At 38.2% G+C, this 26,250-nt stretch overlaps 1 protein-coding gene across 1 annotated transcript in view; it reads left to right on the forward strand.

The window, feature by feature from the left end:
- The window catches only part of LAMA3 (laminin subunit alpha 3), a 126,314-nt gene that overhangs the window by 59,277 nt on the left and 40,787 nt on the right, over positions 1-26,250 (forward strand). The window contains exons 24-39 of the mRNA XM_068932364.1: positions 148-308; positions 2,547-2,655; positions 4,187-4,284; positions 6,608-6,773; positions 7,186-7,312; positions 7,395-7,534; positions 7,911-8,026; positions 8,564-8,775; positions 9,600-9,804; positions 12,361-12,505; positions 13,319-13,459; positions 14,616-14,780; positions 18,231-18,332; positions 19,398-19,481; positions 20,685-20,915; positions 24,637-24,750. Of these exons, the coding sequence (XP_068788465.1) occupies positions 148-308; positions 2,547-2,655; positions 4,187-4,284; positions 6,608-6,773; positions 7,186-7,312; positions 7,395-7,534; positions 7,911-8,026; positions 8,564-8,775; positions 9,600-9,804; positions 12,361-12,505; positions 13,319-13,459; positions 14,616-14,780; positions 18,231-18,332; positions 19,398-19,481; positions 20,685-20,915; positions 24,637-24,750 (2,316 nt within the window). The remainder of the gene's footprint in view (positions 1-147; positions 309-2,546; positions 2,656-4,186; positions 4,285-6,607; positions 6,774-7,185; positions 7,313-7,394; positions 7,535-7,910; positions 8,027-8,563; positions 8,776-9,599; positions 9,805-12,360; positions 12,506-13,318; positions 13,460-14,615; positions 14,781-18,230; positions 18,333-19,397; positions 19,482-20,684; positions 20,916-24,636; positions 24,751-26,250) is intronic.

Genomic DNA, 26,250 nt, shown 5'->3' on the forward strand with positions numbered 1-26,250 from the left:
GGATTGTTTTTTGCTGAGACAATGCAGCACTGGCTCTGGACTGATGCAGACTGCTTGGTTTGCAGGGCAGGCAAAGAGAGTCTCCTGCAAGAAACAGGGTGAAAAAACTAAAGAGTTTTTTTTTTTTTTCAATGATACTTGACCTAGGTCAGTTTTCAGATGACCATAAATGTTCCTCAAGTCAGTCGCTACGTTCTGGTTTTTGAATATGCCAATGAAGAGGATCAGTTATACACTGCTGAGGTGATAATAAATAGTCCTGGACCTGTCACCGAAGGCAGACTGAACATATACAGTTGCAAATACAGGTAAGAATTTCAGAAGTAATCAGTAAATGGTTAAATTACCATTTAAGACGTGTATTTTTTATATATTGGAATGCATTTCACTGTATAGCTTGTTCAAATTTTAGGGTGATTTAGAAGCAAATATATGATTCTCTGGGTACTGTACAGATTTTCAATTCCCTCTTGTTTGTGCCATTAGCACGTTTAGTATTATGGCTGCTTTAGCAAACTGTTTTTCTATACAAAGGATTACTTTTTTGTATACGCTCATAAATCCTTACAAACTATTAATCTCAGAGTCCATTGCAGAGTATCATTCTGTTGGCTGCATACGCATACACCGTTCATATTTATATGGTTAAGAACATGTCTGAGGGCTTTAGCTGTAAAAAAGGTGCAGCCGGTTTACAAGAGTATTCCCATCAGTTCTCATAAGAGTTGCTGAAGAAAGAGTAGAAAAGTTTCCCTGTAATTCTCAGTGTAGCCATCCTCTCAAGCTGTTAGGCTACAGACAAAGTCTAAGCGCTATGCTTCTTTAGCCTTGTTGATTACTGAATTTACTGCAGATGTTTCTGCAGGAGAGATTCTGTCTGTCTTGAATGGGATCATCTTTGATACTTCAGTACTTCGGCAGATGACTCAAGTTAGGATTGTGAACTTGCAGATATCTGTGGCCTTGGGAGAGCCTGCCCAGTGCCAGGGGACTACTTATGTGCATCTCTTTTTCCTATGAGCCAAGCGTTTGACATGTTGGAGGCTTAGGAAAGTAGGAAAGTGCCCTGTAAGAAAAATTCTTTGCATCAGCATGTTTGTGATACAGAACAGAGCTATATGGAGCAGTGACCTTGTCAGGTTATTGCTGGGGAAAGTTCTTATTTTAACCTGTTATGTAACACTTTATGAACCCCAAAGCACTTTTTTTAAAGCTTCTGGTTTATTACTTTTCCCCCAACACATTTTTATGGCTAATTTTGAACATATTTGTTTGTCTATATGATATGCTAAAAACTTACTCATGAAAATACAAAAAAAGCCCTTGCTATTTTATGTAGCAATGCAGTAAATCCCTTCTGCTACCATTCTGCAGGAAGTGAAAGGTTATATTGCAGATAAGTTGCTGTGTCATCTTTCCTGAGCTGGAAGCTGCTTGTCATTTCTATTAAAAATAAAGCAGTCAAGAAATCAAATAGTGAAGTACATGCAGTTAAATTGTACCTTGTAGAATCATGAATAAATTGTGCCAGGCTTATTTACAGCTCTGTGAGCTTGATTATTCCTAAGAAAACGTTGCAAGAGAACAGATTCCAGATTCACAGAGATACTAGGTTGTTTAGCTTCTCGTGAATCACAAACAAGGCAGCTGTATTTCTCTGTTTTAAATGTCCTTTCCCCTGTATTTCTGAGCTGTGCTCTGAAGAAGAGTAAGACTCTCATATGCTCTAATTCCAAGTGGATAAATAGAGAAGGAAGTGTGTGGTGATTACAGCCTTTCACCCACAGCATGCTGGCTAGCTTAGCTAGATAATTAAGGAATGAGAGCATTTTGTGAATTCCACCTTTTGGCAAAAGCGGAGCCTGTTGCCACTTGTGGAGAACTGCAGGGATCATGTTCCCTTCACAGGGCAGTATCTGAAGCCTTTGGCAAGACTCTTCCTCTTTGTATATTCTTGTCTTTACCACAGATGCACAGCTGATAAAAGGTAATCAGTAAGAGAAAGACCTTTGTTTTTTCACTTGTATTAAAGAGTATTTCACTGTACAGATAGCTTCCAAAACTCAGGAACTGCCCAGCTGCCCTTGCGGGCGTGATAGCTGCTCATCCACACGGTGAACAGCGTGTGGCAGTTGTGGAATGCAGCAGCTGCTATGCACTGGCACCTGCAGGAGTATGGACTAGGCACAGTGTTACATGGTTTGTTACGTAGCTTGGAAACATCTGCGGGTAATGTGTGTATGTGCCTCTCTATTGACATCCTACTTAGAGTGGGAGCTCAAACGGAGATATGAGCTGAAGTCTGGAGGTTTAGACTCTACAAAGGGCAAGCAGCGTTTTATAGCTGGTACCGCGTTTGTCTCACCAGCGAGGATGCTGCATGTTCACCAGTGGCCAAAGGTAGTCATTACCCACGATCCAGCAGAATGGCTAGGCACCAGTGGTGAGGCTAGCCAAAAGGCTAGCAGCTGAGTCCCAGTTGGAACAGCATAAACAATATGGTAATGGCAGGAGGCTAATTTTTAATTCTGCTTTATATCTCACAGTTTCCTTTGTCGCAGTGTGGTAGTTGATGATAGGAATCGCATTGCAGCCTATGACCTTCTAGCGGATACAAAGATACATCTCAAGGCATCATCAATTAATTTTCTTCTGGTAAGTTTCCTTTTTCTTTTCTGTTTGCTTTTTCCCTGAAAAGGTAAAGGGAGAATACCCTTCTCCATCTGTTCACATGCTCTATGGTAAAGTCATGTGAAAGATTTTTTTGAAGATACTGATTTGGATGTATTCAAGGAATACTGAGTCAGTGCTCAGTTTCGAGGATAAACAGAAATTTGTCCTTCTTGGCAAAGGTATTGCCAACACTCTTGTACTTTATTTCAATTTTTCTCTCTTTTCTACATGTAAAGCTTAAATGAAAGGTCTTTGGGTAGCTTCTGTTCTTCATCATTATACTTGTTTTCCCGTCTCTTTCACTTTTTTTTCATCCTCAAAATTCTTATGGGAGTTTGCTAGATCTCTTACAAAATCTCAGGTAATGAATACATTCATTTTTGACATAATAGAACTTTGAAATGCTTTGAATGCCATCTTTTGGACAAACCAGTAATATGTTTTTTCTGGACAATGAATTTTATTCTATGTTGTTTTGGTATTTTCTGTTTTAGAAACACAGGGCTATTTGTGCACTCGATTAAAATCTGAAGTTGAAATCCAACTATAAACACAGAGAAATTTCATGGAACTATTAGAAACAGCAATTGATACATGCTTTCTTCTTTTGATGAGGCAGTGCTCAGTGTTAACAAATATCAACTGAACTATTTATTAGTTCCTGTAGTGATTGTTGTGCTAACAAGATCCATGTCCAAAAGTTGTTGAAATTATTAGGCTGTATCTCCACATATGTACGTCTCTGATGCTAAGAGTCTCTTTATTTTTATATCTAAAGTCTAACTTTCTTTCTCTGAATAAACTTGCTGTCAGATAATTTTGAATATTCTCTTGAGATACAGGAAGTGCTGTTTCTCTGTGTTAAATGTAAAGACTGCACTTAGCAAAAGACAGAAGGAAGGGGAAAAAAGAAGAGCTGCTGTGCTAATATGACCATGGAGTTTGTATCCCAGCAGCTTTAGCTTCATTTGCTAATGTGAAGTTGTAGTCCAAAGCATCATATGAAGTTTCAATGGTTTTTTTAAGATGAGTCCTGAATCTACTGGGAGAAATCTTGGCCTCACTGAAACTGATTCCTAAGGTCTTTGTGCTAGTGACTGTTGGTATGTGCATTTCAGAAAGCCCAGGAATTCCCTCAGGGTCCAAAAAGAAAGCCTTAATGCCAGTGATGAGGGCTTCTCTCTCCCACACTGTATGCTCCTTGGCTAGTTTCTGACCATCTGAGCTGGTCTTCTGTGATTCCCATTACCATATGTATCCTTACAATTTGATCTATTTAACCTCTTAACAGCCAACATTGCCCTGAGAAGGACAGAAACATGATATTAAACACTGAGACATTCAGGTGCAGACAGGTAAAAGGATGCAAAATTGTTCTGGGAAGTCCATGGCAGAACATGGATTTGGTCTCAGGTCTCCTTGTGCTAAAATGAGGGTCCATCCTCCCCTTTTAGGCCTAGTCTTGTTATTGTAAAACATGAATTGCTAATTGTGCCTTGTGCTTATTTTTCAGCATAAAGTTTGTATTATATCAACTGAAGAATTTTCTCTAGAATATGTGGAGCCTAAAATACACTGCATAGCTGCTTACCAGAGTACCCATGACAGAAGGTAATTTGCTTGTTTTTATTCTTCATATTTTCTGAAAAAGATCTTGAAAGGCAGACTAAATGGAATTGGAATGATTTTATGAACCTTTGCTCAGTGACTCAGAGATGATCGGCAGGCCAGTGTTACAAAGTAGAATTTGTAAAAAGCTGATCTAGGCAGTCTTTTCACAGGATTCTGTCAATACTAGCCTCTTCCTAGCCTGTCTGAACTATCCGGTGCTAATGCCTTAGAAAACACGACTCTTTCAGATAGCGTACAGTATGAAAGGTGTCCAAGTTGGAAAAACATTGGTACTTCTATGGCAAGTCATGAATTACCAGGCCTGAAATGGTTACAGTTCTATCTGGAGTTTCCTTCCGTGTGTGACCACTACACCTGTTTTAAAATGGCTTTAAGTTATATTAGGGTAGGGATGTGAAAGCCCTTTGAGCTGTCCAAAATTCATGAATTCCCCAGCACAACTCAGCAGTTATCAAACTACTCAACGAGTAAATCCTCACTTCACACACAAGCCATTCCTGTGCCCATCTCATTGTGGGGCCTGTATGGTAGGTGTGCCCTCAGGATTCATCATGTACAGCATTGCTAGGTGATGCATAAAGGAGTCCTTTATATTTGTAGAGGACTGATAATTATAGCACATACAGCTTGGTTGACCAGGTTGATGTCTCCCGTTTGCTGAGAAGATTTGGACCTGACCTTTCCACCTCCCAAGCAGAGGCTCTGACTGCTGAGTGGTAGTCTGTTTGAAGTTGGGCAGAGCACTTGTTCTGTCCTATCAAAACTCTTCCCCTCTCCATATGTTTTAGTATTCTTTGAGCTGGAGAGGAGCTATCACTGCAGCTTCCTAATTAGGGAGCAGTTCCTGTTGCACTTCCTTAAGTGTCCCTTGTGAATCTAATCCTGAGGCTTTTTTCCTACTAATCTGGCAAAGGAAAGGGCCTTAAAGTAAGATTAAATGCCATTTACAAGACTTGAGAGGCAGAAAGAGTTAGTGACTAGGTCTAATAGTTTTCCAGATGGTAACTTCTAATATAATGGCTGAATTGAAACAGAAAGCAGAAAAATCTGGATAGTAAATGGGATGGAAGTACGTGACTGTTTTTGGCTTCCAAGCGTGCATAACGTTAATTCTCAGCTTTAATTCTCTTGCTCAGTCTTACTACTGAGAATAGCTCTCTAGCACTGAACATAGGAAATGTTTGTCCTCTCACCAAAGGAATTTTGCATTCTTGGGCATTTATACTCTGAGTAAAATGGGGAAAAGAAGCTGGATGAAAAGTATGATTTAAAATAAAGCCAATATGAAAATATGTACATTTAATTTTGCCTTTTATCTCTTGTTACATTTACTTCTATTGCAGCATATAGCACTTACTATTTATTTATGTTGTGTTATTAAAGCCCTATCTGGCTACATTTTTAATTTTGTGAATGTGTTTAATGTTCACTAAGTTGAAAGATTCCAAGCCTTGGCTCAGTTTAATAGTTTTATAAGTGGCTGCTGCACATGGTTTCCCACACAGCCCTGGCAAATACATCTCAATTCTGGCCCTGGAACATACTTGCCATTCCAGTTCTGGACCTTTGTTGAGTAAAGATTAATCGCTGTTGGTTAAGTACTTACAAGAAATGAACAAATACCACAAGTGACTAGCATGAAACCATCAAATAATATTTTCTCCTGCAGTCTTAGAATATACTTCTCTCAATCAAGATCTTTGGAATTAAACGTACTGAGGGAGAAATAGTTAAACACAGCAGTAGATAAATAAGGATGCTTTCAAGGAGTACTGTTATTTATTTTGGCTCCAATTCTACGAATATTTGAGGGTGTAGTTAACTTTTGAGTACTTAAGTAGTTGCATTGACTTCAGTGAGATAATTTGCATGTTTAAAGGATGCACGTACATAAATATTTGTAGAACTGAGAATTCAATATTTGTTCAGATTTTGGTGAGTGTAACTAACTGGATTCATTAACATTTACTTAATTGTTTTTTAACACTCCTAATCACCTTTGCCTCATATTCTTTTTTTCATCTTTATCTTCTCCATTAAAGCTGTTCAGCTTATGGAAATTTTGAGTAAATAAAATCAATTAATTTACACTTTCCCCTCTGTGAGTTAAATTTCTGCATCTTGTTTTTGTCTACTTTCTTAGCATTTACATAGAATTCCAAAGAGTAGCTGTAGTTATTATTGCATTATTATTTGTATTACATTCTAATATGTTAACTTTTGCCATTTGTCTGCTTTTTCTTTCATGATGCTTAAGGAATTCTCCTGACCCCAAGAGTAATTGATATATTTCCGTTTTTAGTGCAACATGCGTTCCCTCAGTATATGAAACTCCTCCAGTGACTTTGGTTTTGGATGCATTCAGGGATGGAAAAATTTCCGAAGTGCAGAGAAGTATACTGTATGATCCCCTGAGCGCCCCTTTTCCTTCTCGCTCAGTTAATGGAGTCACCTTGACACCGTTACAGGTAGCTCATATTTTGAAAATATTGTTTCCTAAGTCACAAAATATGTTGTTAGAAAAGCTAAATAGATCAAGTACTGTAAGAGAATTAAAAGTTAATGAGGTGATATGACCAAAATGCTACAGACTGAGTAAGCCAAAGAGATAATATACTGATACAGAAACAAAAATGCCAGCTTCTTTCTAAACTGTGTAGTACTCTCACAGAGTGCAGGAAAGAATTAGGATACGCTTGGCATGCAAACAGACAGGAGTATCAGACATAATGCCATAATCATGGAAGATGTGGTTAACCTCCTGAGAGATGCTGAGCGCCCTCTGTTTCATTGCACATAGGTAATGCAGAGCACAGCACACAAAAACAAATATATTTCACAAAAAAATGTATATTACCAGAGCTGTTCTTGTTTCTGCAGAACCAGATCACCTTGAGTGGGAGAGTGCCCCGCTTGGGCAGATATGTATTTGTGGTACATTTTTATCAGCCAGCACACCCAGTGTTTCCTGTACAAGTGCATGTGGATGCAGGACACGTGTGGTCAGGTGAGCATCCAGCTTTATTCTAAGTTCTTTTCCCTTTACTTTCTCAGCATTTTGGGACATTGAGCAATATCTTTTCTTCTAGGCTCTTTCAGTGCTTCATTTTGCCCCCATACATCTGGCTGTCGGGATCAAGTAATTGCAGAAAGCCAAATTGAGCTTGATGTTTCTGAACCTGAGGTCTCTGTTACAGTAACGATACCTGATGGAAAAATGCTTGTTCTGGTAAGTTTACTACACAAATGTGCTTGGAGATATTCCTCTTGGTTTAACCTTCGTTTAGAAATGGATGCAAAGATGAAAGCCAGAAAGCCAGACTTTGTTTTTGAATGTTGTGTTTCAGATTTTTAGGAACTTGTACACTGTTTTTATATTTTAAATTTTTCAGATGCAACACTCGGCTTTTATTGTGCACTGCTTGTAGTGTAACAGCTTGAGGAGAGGATATGAAATATATTTTCCTATTTTTTCAATTGAAATGTTATGGTTTGTGAGAAAATCCAGAACTAATAATGAAGCAACATTTAAGCATATAAATGCCTTAGCTCATTTCTTCTGTTTTTCTCTGAAATTTAGAATTCAATTTTCTTGTTGTTTCAAGGAAAATGTCTTAGTTGTTCCAGCAGACAACTACAGTTACAAAATTCTTGAAAAAAAGACTGTGGACAAGTCATTGGATTTTATCAGCCACTGTGGAGGAAACAGTTTTTATATTGAGTAAGCATCACTTTCTAAAAAACGGAACGTTTGTCAGCAAGCTGTAAAGTAATACTCTTTTCACTCTATATTAAAGAAACTTATATAAAATCCTGTGCTACATGAATATGCTTTTCGTGGCTTATGCTAGCCCATTAAAATTCCGTGAGTCATCTTTCCATGACTTTCTATTGTAAATGAAATGTAAAGGTAGAGCTTTATTGTTCACTTTACAAAAGAGGAAAATCTGTGTTGTCTTTCTGTCTTTGGTATTTCGATCTTTGGTATTTGATATTTTGCTTGGCATGTCTGAACAGATATGACTAATATATGCACTTTCTTTGAAAAAAAAGCTCTTACCTGCATGTTCAAAGTCATTTGCTAATGATAATTAAGCAAATTATAATTAAAGTACATCCCTGCACGTGTACAGATACCATCCCTGTGTCAGGAAATTTTATTAAAGACAGGACTCAAATTCACTGAACCACTGCGAAGTATGTACATTACAATTTCCAAGTGGCAGCCCTTACATGACTTATATTTTAATTTCAATAGCCCAGAAGAATCATCGACCTTCTGTAAGGATTCTGTGAGATCGCTAGTGGCTTTCTACAATAATGGAGCAGTGCCGTGTAACTGCCATAGAGCGGGTGCCACGAGCCCTACCTGCAACCCCGTGGGAGGACAGTGTATTTGCAGACCGAATGTCATTGGTCGTCGATGTAGTCGATGCCAAACTGGCTACTATGGATTTCCGTTCTGCAAGTGTAAGTATATGATCTGACTTATTCAGCGCCTGGCCTGACCTTTATCTTCTGTCCTCATTGAATAGGTAGTGCAGCTTCACCTTTCTTTATAGGCCTTGATCCTGCAAGAGGCTGAGTGAGCTAGCTTAGATCTAGGTGGGTTTCAGTTTAACAGAAGTAATCCCATTCCCTTTAAACACACCTGGCTTAAGGTGAAGTGTGCCTTCACACGTGTTGTCTGATCATGCGTAGGAGACTTAACAGTTTTGCTTGTTAAAATCCATATTGCCATTCTTCCAGTCAAATGGGTTTTTCTGTACTGACTGTGAAACAGTTTCCAAGTTATTACTGTTGTATCCCAGCCTTCAAGACTTTCTGTAGATAATCAGAGACATAGCATTATTGTTAATAACATCAGCAGACTCATGGATTACACCAACACTCCTCAGCTGCGTTCCTCAGATATTATATTCTGTTTTTATTAACATTGCTTGTAAAAGTGGTGTCCTTAACACCAAAACTATTGATTGTTTAATGCTGGGAAGTTTTGGGAAACGATAATAACACTTGTGATGAATATAAGGAACCAATCTGTGGAAAAGAGCCAGGATCTCAAGCTACTCTTTGAAACACAGTCACACAATTAGTTTCTGTGACCCTGGTTCATGTCACTCTCACATCATTATAATTGTTGAGTCAAACAAGCCACACGAGTTTAAAACTGGTGAAAGAGAGAAAAGAATTATGCCCTTTGTAAGGTTTTCTTGGTTTGTTTTGTACACAGTAAAGTTTGGTCACTGTAAGTTGAGATGTGATTAATTTATAGAACATTTTCTTTGACCTAGTATGCAACTGTGGCCAGCGTCTTTGCGATGACGTAACTGGTAAATGCATTTGTCCTCCTCAAACGGTGAAACCAAAATGTGAAGTGTGCAAGGAACATTATTTCAGCTATCACCCTCTTGTTGGCTGTGAAAACTGCAACTGCTCAGGCAGAGGAGTTGTGAATATGACAAGTCCAGAATGTGATAAAAACAACGGGCAATGCAAGTAAGTTTGCATTATTGAATTAAACTCACTTTATAACTAATATAAAAAAATGTGCATTATAAAAATGCATGAATGGTTTGCATCACTCTTCAGGTATTTGGAGGAGATATAGGCAATTTTTATGATGATGAATAGGGGTTTAAGCAGTGCTAGCCAACGGTTAGAACTTGGCTGCTTCAAGGATACCTGAAATATTTAGTGGAAACTTGGTTTGTGCTGGTAATTAATGGTGGGATTTGGGATTCCTGGGCTTGACTTCTGCTTACCAGTGACGTGTCATGCTACTCAGGGTAAGTCGCCGAATTTTTATTTGTCTCATATGGCTTATCCAGTGTCCTGTTAGTAGCAGATCTCAAATCATCCTGACTTCCAGGCATGTACCTCAATTGTGATGAGTTTGGGGAAACTTTGATAATAGGTGCTATGTGTGTGGAAAATATTATTCCATTGGAGCCATAGGTGATAACTGCCCTGAAAATTATGTCCTACACATGACATATGCTTATTTTTCTGTGTCTCAGCATATTGAAATGAAAATCAATTCCTTAGTTTTATTCTCTTATTTACATTATCTAAAATAGGTATGGCATACAAACACAATAATTGTGAATGTTCTTAAATTCGCATCCCATCAATATGACTGTAGTTAAACATGCCTATTGTTTGCTTGGGGAGATAAAGAATCCTTAAATAGTAACACAAATACTTGGTAGTCTGTCGGTTGCGTAAAGCCAGAGTTAGATGAAATTAATTGGTTTGGCTATGTGTTTGCAGAGTCCTAATAAAAAAAATATGATCTTTCCTTGCTCTGCCATTAGTCCTGGAAATATGATAGAAACCTCATATTCAGAGACTACATATATTATTTCCTGAATTTAAATTATTTTCCTAAGTCTGTCCTTTCTGCATCAACTGATTTCATAGTTGCCTTATCCCAAAGGCAAAACAAGAATATCTTTCCATAGCAGTTGGGGTTCAGGATTAAAGTGTAGCATAGTCTACATTTCCTGATGAATTCTAACTCTAATTGGTCTCTGCTTTCATTTCTCCTATACCTTGCTCTCATACAAGACAACCAAAGCTATGCAAAAATAAATAAAATAAATCTGTAATTCAGTCAAATGAAATCTAATACTTCAAAGAAAGGGCTTAGCATGTTTCTGCTCCAGTAAAATTGAGGATAATTTTGGCAGAAATAGTCATATTTTCTGTTTCAGTGAAAAGCTATATTACCTGATTATAAGGGTGACTTGCAGTTTAAAATTGGTAATATCTATGAAAATGACAGTTTATTCGTAAAAAAAACTCTGCAGCAAAATTTGACATTCAGCAAATAGTTTTTTGCCTGATTACAGAAGTATATAGCCAACCATTACATTGTGATTAATATTTTTCATGTAATCCTTTTCTGTGGATTATAGGAAGTTCAAAGCCCCTCTTTAGCTCTAGTTATCTGCTTGTGTGGGAAACACACTCAGAGAAGCACTGACAAACCTCACCAATTGTTTGCTGAATTGAGTAATCGTTTCCATGTGTTACAGAAAGTGCGGGATACCTTGTCCACACACTTCAACTGTTATTTCCGTTTAATTGATAGTGTTGGTGTACATATAAACGTGCTGAGAGCCAAAGGAGACTCCACCAGCTTGCTGGGAGTTTTAAAAATCATGTTATCACAGATAGATAAAATTTGAAGGCGTGGCTAGTGGTGGTGGCAGACATTCCTTTTGAAGGGATCCTTGCTCTCTTGAAACCTGTTTTAGCCTGGTAAAGACAGATTGTGAGAAGAGGCCAGCACGGACAAGAGCAAGAACGTTCATCAGACCCACATTTTTACTAGTTTTTTCCGTCTGTGCCAGTTTGTTCCAACGGCAGTAGGAGGTAGCTGCTCCCAAAGAAAGACATACTCTGCTATCTCAAGCCCTGTTCATAGCTTGATGTTGTTTTTCGCATCTTCTGTGCTTCACCTAAATAAATCCAAGACACACAGCCTTCACTGTGAGCAAAGTGGATTTTATCCCTTGTGAACAGTCTTAAACTAACTGTGGCAGATTGAAGTCACCATGATTATCCATATGCCTGGGGTTCTCCGCCTTGGGAGCAGGCGAGTGCCTAGGCTAGTGCTCTGTCACGTCCTCCAGTTATAAATCTTCTGCTAGCTCTGCTTACCTGTGTATAACATGCATGTTTCACACTTTGGTGTATACAGAGGGTAGTTCCCCCTGCAAACACTGAACAGCTGCAGGAATCTAATTCCATTGTGAGTATTTAGACCATTCAGTATCAGATCCATCCTTCAGGAGTTGTATGACCACTATAAAAACTTGCAGTACTTCTCACATTTGGAATTTGAGGACAACACTAATCTGCTGCTATTCTTCCTTGGAAGAGATGCAGTTGTTTCACAGCTATGCAGTCACATCAGAGATCCATCTGCCCTTGGTTTTAATCTTCCTCCTCCCTCCCTCCCTCCCTCCCTCCCTCTCTTCCTGCCTCCTCTTGGCTCCTTCCTACCTGAGAAGAACTAACTGCTGCTGTATTTGTTTGTTGATAAAGATGCAAACCAGGAATAAAAGGACGACAGTGTGATCAGTGTGGTCCTGGTACTTACGGTTTCCCAAACTGCCTTCCGTGTAATTGCAACAGAGGTGGAACGAAGCCAGATGTTTGTGATCCCCAGACAGGAATTTGTCTCTGCAAGGTCAGATAAATCAAATTACTTCTGCATTCATAAACATCATTTGCATATCAGTGACTATTTTATATTTAACTGGGTGAATGAAGTGAGTTTATCACCAGGTTTTCAGTGAGAATTAAATGCAGCTGAAAGAAACACCCCACCATGCAGTAAGTGCACAGATTACCATGACTGCAGATAAATGCAGTTTTTAATGACTTCACTATCTGTGAATTTCACAGGCAGTCATCATCTTTGTAGGAGGTTAAGGTGCTACCAAGTAGATGTTCAATGATGATTCACTGAAACAGTCTGTACCCTGCACACATCTGCTATATGCATCTGCATCTCAGTCTTTGGATGTTAACCAGATCCCATGCTTTTCTTAGCCATGTTATGCCAGTTGACATTTCACCACATGATTATATCTAGGAAGTCTTTTGTTGTGATTTGCATAATTGAGTATGATAAACGTGGACTTTCACAAGCAACTGTTTGTATTGTAGGTTTGGAAAACCCGGCAGCAGGGTTTTGGCAGGGAAGTTACTAGCTGTAACTAATATGCACAACAGCTCTGACTAATATTTATTATTCAGCAGTTCATGTTATACGCTGGAAAGCTCATAGCTAACCAGCTCGCAACTAAGGTAGTTTTAAAGAAGTTAGTTTTATTTGCATTTGGAATATGGTATATACAGACAAGCATACATTTTCATTTGTACTTCCATATAGTTAAATAAATAGTCTGTTAGAAGATTTGCTTTATCGGCAAATTTTGGGGGCCTCACCAATAACACAAGGAAAATTCTAAGAATTCTTTCAACTGTGCCTTAACAGGAGAACGTTGAAGGTGCAGAATGTGATATGTGCCGACCAGGATCATTTTATCTGGACCCTTCTAATCCCAAAGGATGCACCTCTTGCTTTTGTTTTGGGGTAACCAGCAACTGTCGCAGCACAAATCATCGCAGAACCAAGGTGTATTCAATAGTTTTTTCTTTGCTATCGTAAACCTGCATTTTTTTCCCATTGAGCAAATGCCAGATTTCTTCCAAAACTGAAATGATGTTTTATTAGTAGCTAAGGATGAGAAATATTCTACAAGAAATAGTAATTATGATGCAGCCGCATTAAGACTTCTGTATAGTCTGAAAGTGCCTTTCAGCAGAAACAGCCTTTTTCACCTGTTTGCTTACAAATCACTAGGAGACAATAAATGTGATATATTTAAGTAACAGTAGTATAAATGAATAGTAGAAGCAATGTAAGGTGGCCGAAGACTGAACATAAGGAACAGCTGCCTGAAACAGTGCAAGAGAAAGAGAAAAGAGAAGCAGAGTCCACAAATGTTGAATGTGGAGTTTGGTTTAGGCTTAGACATAGACGAGATGCAATTCAGATTGTGGCACTTTATCATTTACAAGCAAAGGATGTAAATCTGGCCTTAGTGAAGTGAGTGGCAAACTCCTATTGACTTTAGGGAGCTTTCACCCAGTGGTTGCCTGCCCTTGAAAAGCCTATTCTTGAAAACATGCCTGTCTTTTTGTCATATTGCTTTGTGAACTGTTCTGGTCCATATACGTTATGTTGTTTTTCCAGGAGTGTAATGGTAAATAAGAAGATGTCTGATCTTTCATGAAAAAAAAGCCAAATTGAAATGTACAGTAATAAAGAGCCAGAATTTTAGGCTATATTGCCTGCCTCCCCATAGTATCCTGCCATGTTCCCTCCCTCCCTCCCTCTTACCTTACCTTACCTTACTACAACAGGTCCACACTTTGTCTTTTTGGTTAGTGTCTTTGGCTTGGTTTTGGAATGAACATAAAAATACACTGCGAATTATGTCCTCGTCATCTTGTCACCAAATTAATTCTTAGTCACCTCCATAAGGCTTGTGTCTTCATGTGACTGAAGACCGAATTTAGTTCACAGCTAACCAACCAAATGCCTACATCCCCATAGCTTTGGCATATCTGTCCCATTCGTGCTCTCTTTTGTGCAAAGGCTTTAGGCTGACTCTAAAGGGGCTGAATTTAATTCTCAGGGAATTATAGAGTCAAACCATTTTTGCCTCGTTAGTTGATCCTGGGAAAAGATAAAACAAGCTTTTATTTCCGTTATGTATTTTCGTTAGTTTGTGGACATGAGGAACTGGCGCTTGGAGACAGTGAATAAAAACATTGACATTCCAGTAACCTTCAATCCAGTCAGTAATAGCGTAGTGGCTGATGTTCAAGAATTGCCTGCTTCAGTGCGTAGTTTGTACTGGAAGGCACCACCATCTTACCTGGGAGAGAAGGTGAGTGACACCTAACTCATCTGTTTTTATATTAAGCATTCATTTTTTGCCAACACCACTGATAAAAAGTCTGCTTGTCTATCTTAGATATATTTCTCTCTCTTCCCCCAACAGATTCTTACCTCTCTACCCTGACCTGCCAAGAATCACAACATTTGAGTACTGTGTTAAAATTATAACTAATAGTATAGAATTAATCTTCTTGCTGGGTGTCAGGGTGATCTTTACATAAGCAACACGGTCAAAGCTATGGTTTGGGGAACTGATACCTTCAGGCACTTTTCTGAAACTCAGAATACACAGAGCTTGCCAATGCCAGAGTATCCTTTAGACTCCCTAAGAATATCTTCTGGGCAGACTTCCAAAGGCATAAAAGGTGATTAAGTACTCAACGGTCAATGAACATTCCCCCTTTGTTTTTGATATGTTGCTGGAAAGGCTGATTAAAAGAAGGAGTGAAAGGTCTAAAGGTGTCTTATTTGGTTGTATGACACCAGCACTACATTTTTTGCTCATTAACTGTATGTACACTTACTATCTGTGTTGGGTGAAGCTTTCCTGAAGGGAAGAGCAGCCTCTGGGTTTCTAATCTTTGTGTTCTTTGAATTACTTGCTGCTTTTCCTGCTCATGTGTGGAGGCAGTCCCTTACTAACAGGTAATGTTTATCAGCATTTCGGCCTGGGGTTTATACTGACCAGGTGGACTTTGCTAGTGGTTGCTTGCAGGCTCAGTGTTCCCACTTCTCTCTATTTGCAGCTCTAACAGGGTCTATAGCTGTCAGCTAGCTGTAGCATGTACAGGCTTTTCAGATGCAATCCCCCTGTCCTACAAGAGAAAACTAATGGAATAGGCATTATCGTATTAAAAATGGTACAATTTATGAGTTTTTCTTAGTCCCATTTTAAGGACTATAGCAGCATGTTTCATCCTGCTCCTGTGCACAGAGGTAAGGATCTTTCAAAGTGATTAAGTAGCACATTTAGTTAGGATGCTTTTTGTTATTTTTAAGAGATTGTTGTTTCAATGGCTATTATTTTCTAAAGAAATTTCATAAAAAAATATATTTTGTTTACTACCATGGTGTTAAACTAAAAGGACTTTTGTTATTCCTATAACAAAATGTAAAGTAATCAATAACCCTCTGAGCACAGCTATGAAGAACAGTGCTATGCTTTTTATGTTGCTTATGACGGTATCAAACCAGGCATGTCAGGATTTGCAGTTATTTACAGTGACAGCACTGTAAATAAAATAGTTGTATTTTGGCTCTGCTTTTACCTTCTGTTATGCATAAGTTTATATTTTAGTGGGCACTGGCAGTGTGGCGATGCTAGTTTTACAAGCTAGTAAGTTTCCCAATCATTCACTTTATTGTATTCTGAAAATTTCAGTGTTTGGTCTATTTCCAATAAAAACACTTTATCTGGAAAATGTGAACAAGATCACTACAGATATTTTTCAGTATGAGGAGACTGAAAACACTGTGTTCCGTTGTCTTAACATTTTAACTAGTTCCACTGAAACATTAATATTTAGTAGAGTATATTTTTCTCTGTATGTCTTTTGTTTACAAAGTCAAAAGGGAATCAAGTGTGAAATCTATAGCAGGGCTATAAACTAACTCTCACTGAGAAATTCAGACAACACACAGTCCCCATTTTCTGTTCCTGTGTGTTTTAACATACTATTTAATGCTATTTAACACTATTTAATACTATTTAATGCACTGCTACTGTTATAAATAAATAGTATACATATAGAATACAGAGGATTGCTGTTAAGGCTGATATTTTTCCATTTTCGAAGATGCTGCTTATTCAGAAAGAACCCAACAACATAACAGCCTGTGATATGGTACAGTTCTAAAATGTGTGTTAAACAGGAAATTAGTTCTGACTTGAGTTTTCTTACATTTTTTGAATAATTTATTTATACAGAATTGTTTTGATTGTGTTGGCAAAATATAGGCAAAGTTCCAAATGATGCTGTTGAAAATGCAGTTAGCTAAATATAATAGCATTAACTATGGCCCTGTGATCCAAGGAGCAAATTTTGTAGTGAGATGTCTGTGTTTTGTTTGTAATTCATCAAAGTATATAGGAAAATGATACAGCAAATGCTGGAGTTTACCTGCAGAATACTAAAACCTGACAAAGCATTTCTTCCTTCCTTGTCAAAAACAAACATAAGCTGTAAGGGCAGACAGCAAGGGATGGAAAAGAAATTAGTATATCTGGAAAAACACCCGATCTCAGCCTAGCAGCTTGTTACATATGCTTTCATCCAAGGTTTTGAGCTTTTTGATTTTTCTAAACTTAGCATCTCTCCGCTGTAGATCTGAGAGTCAGATTTCATTTGGTGCTAGTGATGTAGAGTTTCTTAGTCAAAATCAAGAGTTATCGAATTGTTTTCAGTTCAGTTAAATGCTTCTTCTAATGCTGATCATCCCAACCCAAGTGCCTGGAAGATTTTGTTCTTAATTTTTTATGGAGAACAGACTTTTCAGGGGAAATCAATAAAATGCCTGTACGCACTTCAGGCATAAAATTTTCTAAAATTTACAGGGGTGACTTGGCTATGATATCATTCTCTCTCATAATGCAGGAGACAAAGGGAAATCTGAGGTGTGGCAGATTGCTGCAGGCGGAGGGAAAATTGGTAATGGAATCAAGTGGTTCTTGGATGCATTCTTATCTGTCCCCAGAGACTGCAGAGAGTCCTGTTTGGGCCCTGGAGAGGTCAAGCCGCAAGAGGCGGCTACTTGCTCTTCCAAGGTTTTTGTTACATCTAGCCCATAAACCCTCCATCTAGGCTCTTTTGGTACAAGAAGAACCATCTATGCTGTGCCTGGAGCTTCTTTTCCTCTATATATGTTTCTGACTTACCACTCATAAACTCCTAAACACTCATAAACAGCTCATCTATTTGTCAGACCATTCAAACATACTTGCCTAAGTCTTTGGTTTGGGCAGCTGTATATTTATTTGGTTTGGTTTGAGGCCTTCTGTGGTCATTAATAGTTAAGCCAAAAGAGGGGTAATTTCAGCTCAAACAACAACAAAGGTCTGTTTGTCTGTTACCACCTTTTTATAGGGCTGAGATCTTGGTAACAGACTTAGACTCTCTTAGAATGGAGAACATTCATGTGAACATGTGATTTCCCCATGACACAGCTGACATGATCCCAGGTATTAAAAAAAAAAAAAAGTACGGATGACCTTCCAGATAACGGTAACAATTACTGCTCACAAAGTGCTGCCAGGTATAAAAGTAAACAATTTAAAAAATAATTTTTCCAAGCGACGTGGATTTGCATATTTGGTCTGAAGAACAAAGAGTGAATATATTATTTACAGTACTGGACAAAGCGGTAAACTTGAATACAAAATTATATTAATACCAAGCACTAGTGCAGCAAAGTATTTCTAATCTTGTGTATTTTATTATAGCTTTCTTCATACGGTGGCTACCTAAGTTACCAAGTGAAATCATTTGGCTTGCCTAGTGAAGGCATGGTTCTTCTGGATAAGAGACCTGATATACAACTGATAGTAAGTTTTGTACTATTTTTTTTCGAGCAATACCAATACCATTAATGTTCTATTACCCTACAACTATGGTGTATTTTGCTCCTGTAGTGTGCTTAACTTTTAAAGCAACATGCTACACTTCTATAAAAGTGATTTTATTGCATTTTGCTCAAAGTCATCGCCACACCTATCTCTGTTGACAAAGTAATGTATTATTAAGCATTACTGACCTGAGAGCAAATAAAAAGATAAAACAGAGTTTCCTCTGTAAAATGCAGCTGTGGAAAAAATTAATTAATGCCTTGCATACTTCTCAGCAAGTGTGGCCTTTGCTTTGCAAAATATATCCTGGATTCCGTGTGTAATTAATCTCCTTTTCTGTGAGAATTTTCTTCAGTGTAAAATTAAGTGTAATTACAAGCCTTTGCTGAACTGAAGTAAAAATGCATTTTAGGTTAACTGCTTTTTAATTCAACTAGATGAAGGCCAAAATTGGGACCTCGGTTCTTTGTTTAAATTCCCAACTGGGTAGTTTTATTTCTTCAAGCCGTTAGAAATATTAATTCAGTCTTTTAGGAGTCTCATTGGAAAATATGCTTCCTGAAGTACTTCTGTAGTATCTCACTTGTTTTTGCATCAGGATGTAGGGTCAAAGAGCATTGCTCAGTCCAATTTTGTTTTTACTTACCTTTCCATGCTAACAAAAAATTACACTCAAGGCAAGCTCTAAAGATGTATCAGGAGGCAGCTGGTTTTCTAACAGGAAGGTAAGGGCAGCAGCAGAGACTATTTGCAAAGGCAAAATGTAAGTAATAACTAGTTCCTGTAAAAATTGGCAAGCATTAATTTAATTATCTGTGTTTTATCTGAAAGCAAAGAATTTAATAGGCAAAAGCAGTGAAAAGCCTGCTGACGCTAGAACACAGTGCTTGCTATGTTACTTTACTGACAAAATGACATACAGTTTTACTAGTATTACTTAGTTCTGATCTCCCAAATGACAGGATTAATGAGCTTCACCAGCATCTGAACACTTTATCATGAAAGGTAGTGAAATGGTAATGTTATATCTTCATTCTCACGCAGGGCCAGCAAATGGAAGTAGTTTATGTGGATCCTAACAACCCACTGCCTGACCGTCAATATTATGGCCGTGTACAACTGGTTGAGGTAAGAAATTAAAATGGAACAGCTTGATTTTCCTAGTTGATAAGAGTCTATTTCACACGCCTTCCTTTTTCTTCTCCTAGGTACATAAAAATATGCCAGTAATCTGTGCAGAAATACCACATATTTGATAATGTTAATGAATAAAAACTTAAAATTTATTTTTAAAAAAGTATTTAAGTATAACATTCTTTTTTTCTCTTTACTGCCACATTGAACCTGGTTTTGGGATTCATGCCACCTAATTTTAGCACCTTTAAATTAGAACTCTTGTCCAGTCTAGTCCTTAGCACTTCTTCCAGAGTCAGTGGAGTAATACTGACTCAGTAATCAATGGAAGATGATTCATGCCAGCCCCAGACGTGTGCCTAATAGAGATGGAATGAACTGTTGCCTTTTTAACTCCTCTGACTCTAAAAGGAGTCTAGGTACTTAGAATGGGTGCCCAGCATTTAGACAGATGAAGTTAGTATTTCCTACCTTAGGTCTGTGCTCAGAGAGTCAAACTGGGTTGTTTGTGTCCCATGTACAGCCAAAAAGATAATATTTCTTCAAGCCAAATTCCATTTTCAGTTAGGCTGTGTGAAGGCAGCCCTGAAAGACTGGACTTTTAGGACTTTGCTTACTCTTAAAGACAAAATAATTTTCTTCTGCCCTTTTTTGGTTTGGTGAATGGTCCCTCAAATGACTGGACGACTGAGAAGGAATCTGTTTGCTTCATCACTATTCCTGTCTTAGGGCAAGTTCTTGATACTTCAAATTCTCATGTACCTTTCCCAGTATCGGCATCTCTTTGGATCTCTGTTTTCACTGTCAGTCGATTGAACTATTTCTTGATTATGTTTCCTTCTGTCTGCCCACACAAGAAATTTTTCTACCACTTTTCTTTCTGCAGCACATACCAATTGACTGCAGCCATCTTTCTCAGGTATTTTGTAGTTTGGGAGCTGGAACATACTATCAGTTACTAGTAAATATGCAAAGTACAGAGTATGTCCTTTTTTTGTGCTCATTATTCTTTTTCCACCTATTCTGTGTTTACAGTCATGATAATTGTTTTCCTGACCTCTATATTCCGCTACAGTACCTGGGACTATAGGGGTCTATTGCTTGATTTTTTTCCATTTTCTGCCACCTTATCTTCTTTTCAGATACTCTTTTGAAGAAGCTGCAGGGCTTTGCTCATTTTGTATCCTTCATGTACAGGGAAACTTCAGACATTCCAGCAGCAATAACCTTGTATCCAGAGAAGAACTGATGGTGATCCTGTCTAGACTAGATGGCTTACGCATCAGAGGCCTTTACTTCACGGAGACTCAGCGGTTAACCCTTGGTGAGGTTGGGCTGGAAGAGGCCACCAACACAGGAAGTGGCAGTGTTGCATACAATGTAGAGACATGCTCCTGCCCTCCTGAGTATGCTGGTGACTCATGTCAGGTAGGAAATGTTTGCCTCCATATTGTACCATTATCTTCTGTCTTGCCTGCAGCTATACATACTGGTTTAGTTAGAGAAACTAGTTATTAAAATACTTAAATATGATTCTTGTAAGTATGTGCCTTTCTGATGGCTCAATTACTTTTGCTGTCTAAGTAGCTCTGTAGGGATATTCAACCATTGATTGCTTTTGTGGAACTGTAAATGTTCATTTTACATGTATAAAGCACTATAATGAGGAATTCTGTGTTGCCCTATGAGAGGCTGAGGCAGTCTATACTTAGTTTAATGGAGAGAAGGACCGAGCTGACTTAATCAAAGCCTGTGAGACCCTACATGCGGAGAAGGTTCCTGATGACAAATAGTTCCTTATTTAGTAGGCAAATGCATGAGAAGGTCCAAGGGATGGAACCTGAGCCCAGATAATTCTGGGCATTTTCCTAGTCTGTTGGAGTGACTAACATTTTCCTATTTTCATAGGAAAACATTTCACAACTTAAGTTGTCCATATTTGCAAAACATTTGGAAATATTTTTGTGAAAGATATTGTGAAAATTGCAGAGTAATACTATCACCTGAAGAGTGGTGAAATCCTAGCCTCAGTTATAGTGTATCCTGTTCCAGATATTTGTTCCTGTGGCTGTAAATCTTTTGGCTGTCACTTTGCTTAGCTTAGAGCTCAACTCTCCCCATGCATAAGTACCCAAGGCAACATAAAAAGTAGTGGAGAGATAAGCAGTGTACAGAGTGTGCAAAATATGAGGGATTACTCTTTGAGAAAATGGTTGAGGGTTACCATAAAGCAGCAATTACTGTACTAACCTTGAAAACATTTTTGAAATGAGAATGAAAGAATAATATCTAGGCCAGAGCAGCTGCAGAGAGACTGATCAAACTGCCATTTACAATTGACTTATGTCTCTCATGTATGTCCACTACTTAGGGACTATTCATCACCTGCTGAATACCATTTTGGAAATATTTCTGGAAACTTATTTTTCACGCATTTGATTTTGTGCCACATACAAATTGAGGAATACTGACTGACATTCCTACTGCCATCCCATTGCTTACAACGTACTGCCTTTGTATACTAAGGGTCTTTTTTACATAAATTGGTGAAAATACCTAGCCCAAAGGAAGTGATCAAGACACAAACCTCTGTAGTTCATAAGCACTGTGCGTTTATGCAGTATTACTCATTCAGTGATTTTCTATTCTAATCAGCTAGCTCTGTCTGACTGCTTTAGGTGGGGAGAAGGTGATGCCTGCCACACCCCAAGTTAGGTATATATTGAGCTACGGGAATTGCAGAGTTATTTGTTAACCTCAGGAACTGTAATGTGTGCTGTACGACTTGACTCACGTATAAAGTTTAGAGGTGGGGCCCATCACGGCACATAGCCTCATTAATCTGAGTCAGAAGCTGGAAGAAGAAGGGAGAGTATAAGAGAACATTTGACTACTAAAAGTACAGTGCGTGTTAACAGTTGAGCTAAAGTGAAATGACGGCCAAAACACGAAGGCTGGGGAATGTAGGATGGCTACTCGTCATTTTCGTAGCCGTGGGGCACTGTTTCACGCAAGATATGCAGCAGAAACTATCGTTTCCTCATCTTCAGAAGAGAAGTCAGCACCAACAAGTTCAAAGGGACTTTAACCTGAGACAGGTAATTTATTAATTTTCTCTTCCTTGCTTGCCTTCTTCTTTCCCTTTGTTTTTGAATGAACTAATTTTAGAACAACTTATACGTTATTTAATGTAAGAGTAATCAGAAGGCTAGTCTTTTATCTCAAAGTATTTTGCTAATGAAAGTATGTGCAAAAAGTTTCATTTAAATTGTAGTTTACTTGAAAACAATTAGCCTGAACTCCTAAGCACTTCAAGGTGCCTAGAGCTTTACCTACCTGTGGCATAAATGTTTCAATATTAAGAATATTGCTTCTAAAATAAAGTTCCCAGTACTCCAAATGTATTGTTTAAAGAGAGCATAAATACGAAAAAAGAAAAAGCCATATAGATTTGTCTAAATGCATTTGGATATATTTCTAAAACTAATGATTCACTTTGCTTTCCAAAAAGAGACTTTAGTAAGTAACATTTATAGGCACCAGAGCCTGTATTTTACTTAGTCATGCTCTTTAATGTATTTCAGGCCCTGGCTTCTTCAGAAGCTGTGTATACTGACTCCCTGTTGTTCAGGGAACATATCCAGCATTTTTAAAATGTATCTGAAAAATTTCAAGGGAGGATGCGTATTCTGAGTTCAGTCTTTGCTCGCACTGAAGTCAATATTAAAAGATCTGTTGATGATATTAGTAGTCTGAATATTTTTTTTCTCATTTTTCCATATATGAAGAAGGCAAAGGTGCTATCTGCATCTGGTTTAAATAGCTCAATGTTCCTTTTGGAAGAGCTTTGGAAGAGGTGAATTTTTTTTGATATTTATGTGGCTGATAAAAACACTAGTTAGTTCTGTCCCTGCACAAATGCTTATGCTTCAACCAACTGGAACATGATTTGAGGCCCAGTCCTGCAAACCCGTCAATCTGGACGGTGCAATTGTTACGAGAAAAGGTTTATGGGCTTTAAAGTTCAACTGTCACTTTGTTTCTGAATGTCATTGGGGCCAGCCTCTAATTGTGATATACAGGTGAGGTACAAGTACGGTGCAGGACTACGCTGCCTGCAGCAAGAATCTAGGAGGTATTTGCTGCGTGGGAGCACAGCTTTCTCCCTGCATCAGTACAAACTGTGATCTTCTTTGCACTGCACCAGCTTAGTTGCCAATGAAAAGGAGCTTGGGGAATAGAAGCAGAGATCAATTTATGCTCGGTCATTTTTGTTGTGGTTGGTGTGGCTGGTCTACATACGGGAAGGCCCCATGCCCAGGAAGAATTCCCTGTACTTTCCCTTCCTCTACACCCATGCCAAACAAGACTGGTTTTAACATATTAGTTACTACCTACCTGATGTAGGTTAACACACTTAACGACATTATCTCTTGCTTTATTCATAATGTTCCTCTGTTTCAGCTCCCTATTTAAAGTTGACTTTGATCTGGCACGCTGTATTTCTGTTCATATGCTTTCAGTGGCTGAACATTCTTTTCATACTTTTCAGGTCTCTGGGACAAGCCTGTACTTAGAAACTAGAGCGCTCTATGTTTTGTAAGATCATCTAGCTATACCTAATCATGGCTTCATATAGCTCCAGGTAGACTTATTTTGGAAGTCATGATGAATTCATTTAAAAAGTATCTCATTAGAAGTACTTCCAAAGAATACACTGTAGTTAAATTATTATCAAGAGTTCATATAGCCGCTAGCTAATATATGAGATTTCCATATATTCTTCTTTGAGTACACCCTAGTATGAATCTATATCCAAATCTTTTTTGTGGTTTAAAAGTCAAATTCTATATCTTTGTACACAGCCACAGGAAATGTGTTTTGCTCAGTCAAAACGATGACTGTACATCACAACCACAAAATGGAGAGCACAAGGTTCAGATGCTAGGCTGAAACTGCTTCAGCTCCATTCTTTGGCATTTACTGAGTTAAAATACTTGTTATTTAAACGGGCTTAGAAGAGCTTGTCAGGAAATGTATACCTCCACTACTCCGTGGAAATGGCAAACAATTTATCATCCCATAACCTGTGAAAACTTTCTTTTCATCAGCTTTCACTGTTTTTTTCTCTCTTTCTGTCTCTATCTAGGAATGTGGCCTTGGATTTTATCGTGAGAATAAAGGATTATTTACTGGACGCTGTGTTCCCTGCAACTGCAATGGAAATTCAAATAGATGTCAGGATGGTTCTGGAAAATGTATTGTAAGTAAAATATTAACACTGAAGAAAATAATTTAAAAAAATAAAAAAGAAGAAGAAAAAACAGTTACCTTACTGCAGGATGGGCTCTATAGTATTGTCATTTTGCTAGCAGCTAAAAATAATATTTGCATACCTCATTCTTTTTATCTTGTACTATAAATGGCTGTAAGTTCCAGTTTTGCATACACTTCCCTGTATATTTAACATAACAGTAGGTAATTAGAATCATTTATGCCCTTGTTCTGATTTCTTCTTTTCCCTATAGTCTTTGTTAGCTCATGGTACAAAAAGACACCAAATTAAGTACGTACATAAATGTTTGCAATACTTTTGAATAAATAAGGGATCTTATCATGGCATATGCAGTATAGTTTTATACATGTAAGTTAGGGTTTGTAAATGCTGACAAATAGTACATTCATGCACACTATATAGTCTTTGCAGAACAATATATTTTTAATCAGCATCAGTAAATCTCCACTAATCTTAATTTACAGCTAGATGGATTTAAAAGTATTAGAGTAAATACAACGAGATAAATGGGATAAAAGCTAGGTTAATTAGAAAACTGCAGCTGTTACAGAAGATATAGTGGGCCAAATTCTGCTCCCTGGCACACCATATTAGGTCTAAAGCAGCCTCATCAGAGTTGATCAGCCTTAGTAGCAATGAAAATGTGACTTACTGCGGTTCTCTAGTTTACATCTGTGACACTTGTTTAAACTGTTTGTTCTGAAAAATTCCCAGTTATAACTTTTCACTAATTTTTGACTTATTTTGTGAACAAGAACCTTGCCAAAATCTTTCAATGGTTTGTTTTCTCTATTATTTCTTCCTTGTTCATTCTGAATCCATTCTGCCCGTGGTGCATTCCTTTGCATTATGTAATAGCCCTGACTTTGTCTCAACCCACCCTGTTGCCTGAATGGAAGGTATAAGCCAATTCAGCATATTCTGGGGAATGATTTACAGTCTGCTTCTGTGGTGAGGCAGGGCAGGCCATGACAAGAAACTGCTGCCACAGAGCTGTAAAGATGAGAGAGTTTTACTTTAGATGAAAATTATAAATCCAAAAAATGCAAATTTCACTTTTCTCTCCTGAAATGTGTGGTTTAGGTTTCTCTTTATCCCTTCCTTTCCCCAGCTGAGTTAACTTTTAGATTGATGGAGTTAAATCAACACTCGGCCCTCGGACAAACTTTAGAGTGAGCAAAGTCATCCAGGATAATGCAGTGAAAAAGAAAACGCAAAGAGCCTGATTATGAGCCTCCACCTAATAAGGAATGAGTTGGTCTCTGTCTATAGAGGAACCCTGGCATAAAGACCCATAGCAGTGCAGAGAAGGCCGTGAGGCTTCCCACCGTGGAGTGGTCGCGTTTAGTATCCAGAGTGCAAGGCTTGCTCACTCGGCCTCTTGCTCTCTGGTCATCTCCAGGGGCACTGGTCCCCACTGCCTTCACGCAGCAGCTTCTCTGCAGTTATAGCTTCCATAGGAGGCTT

This window comes from Struthio camelus, chromosome 2 (genome assembly GCF_040807025.1).
Source record: "Struthio camelus isolate bStrCam1 chromosome 2, bStrCam1.hap1, whole genome shotgun sequence".
Taxonomy (NCBI): Eukaryota; Metazoa; Chordata; class Aves; order Struthioniformes; family Struthionidae; genus Struthio; species Struthio camelus.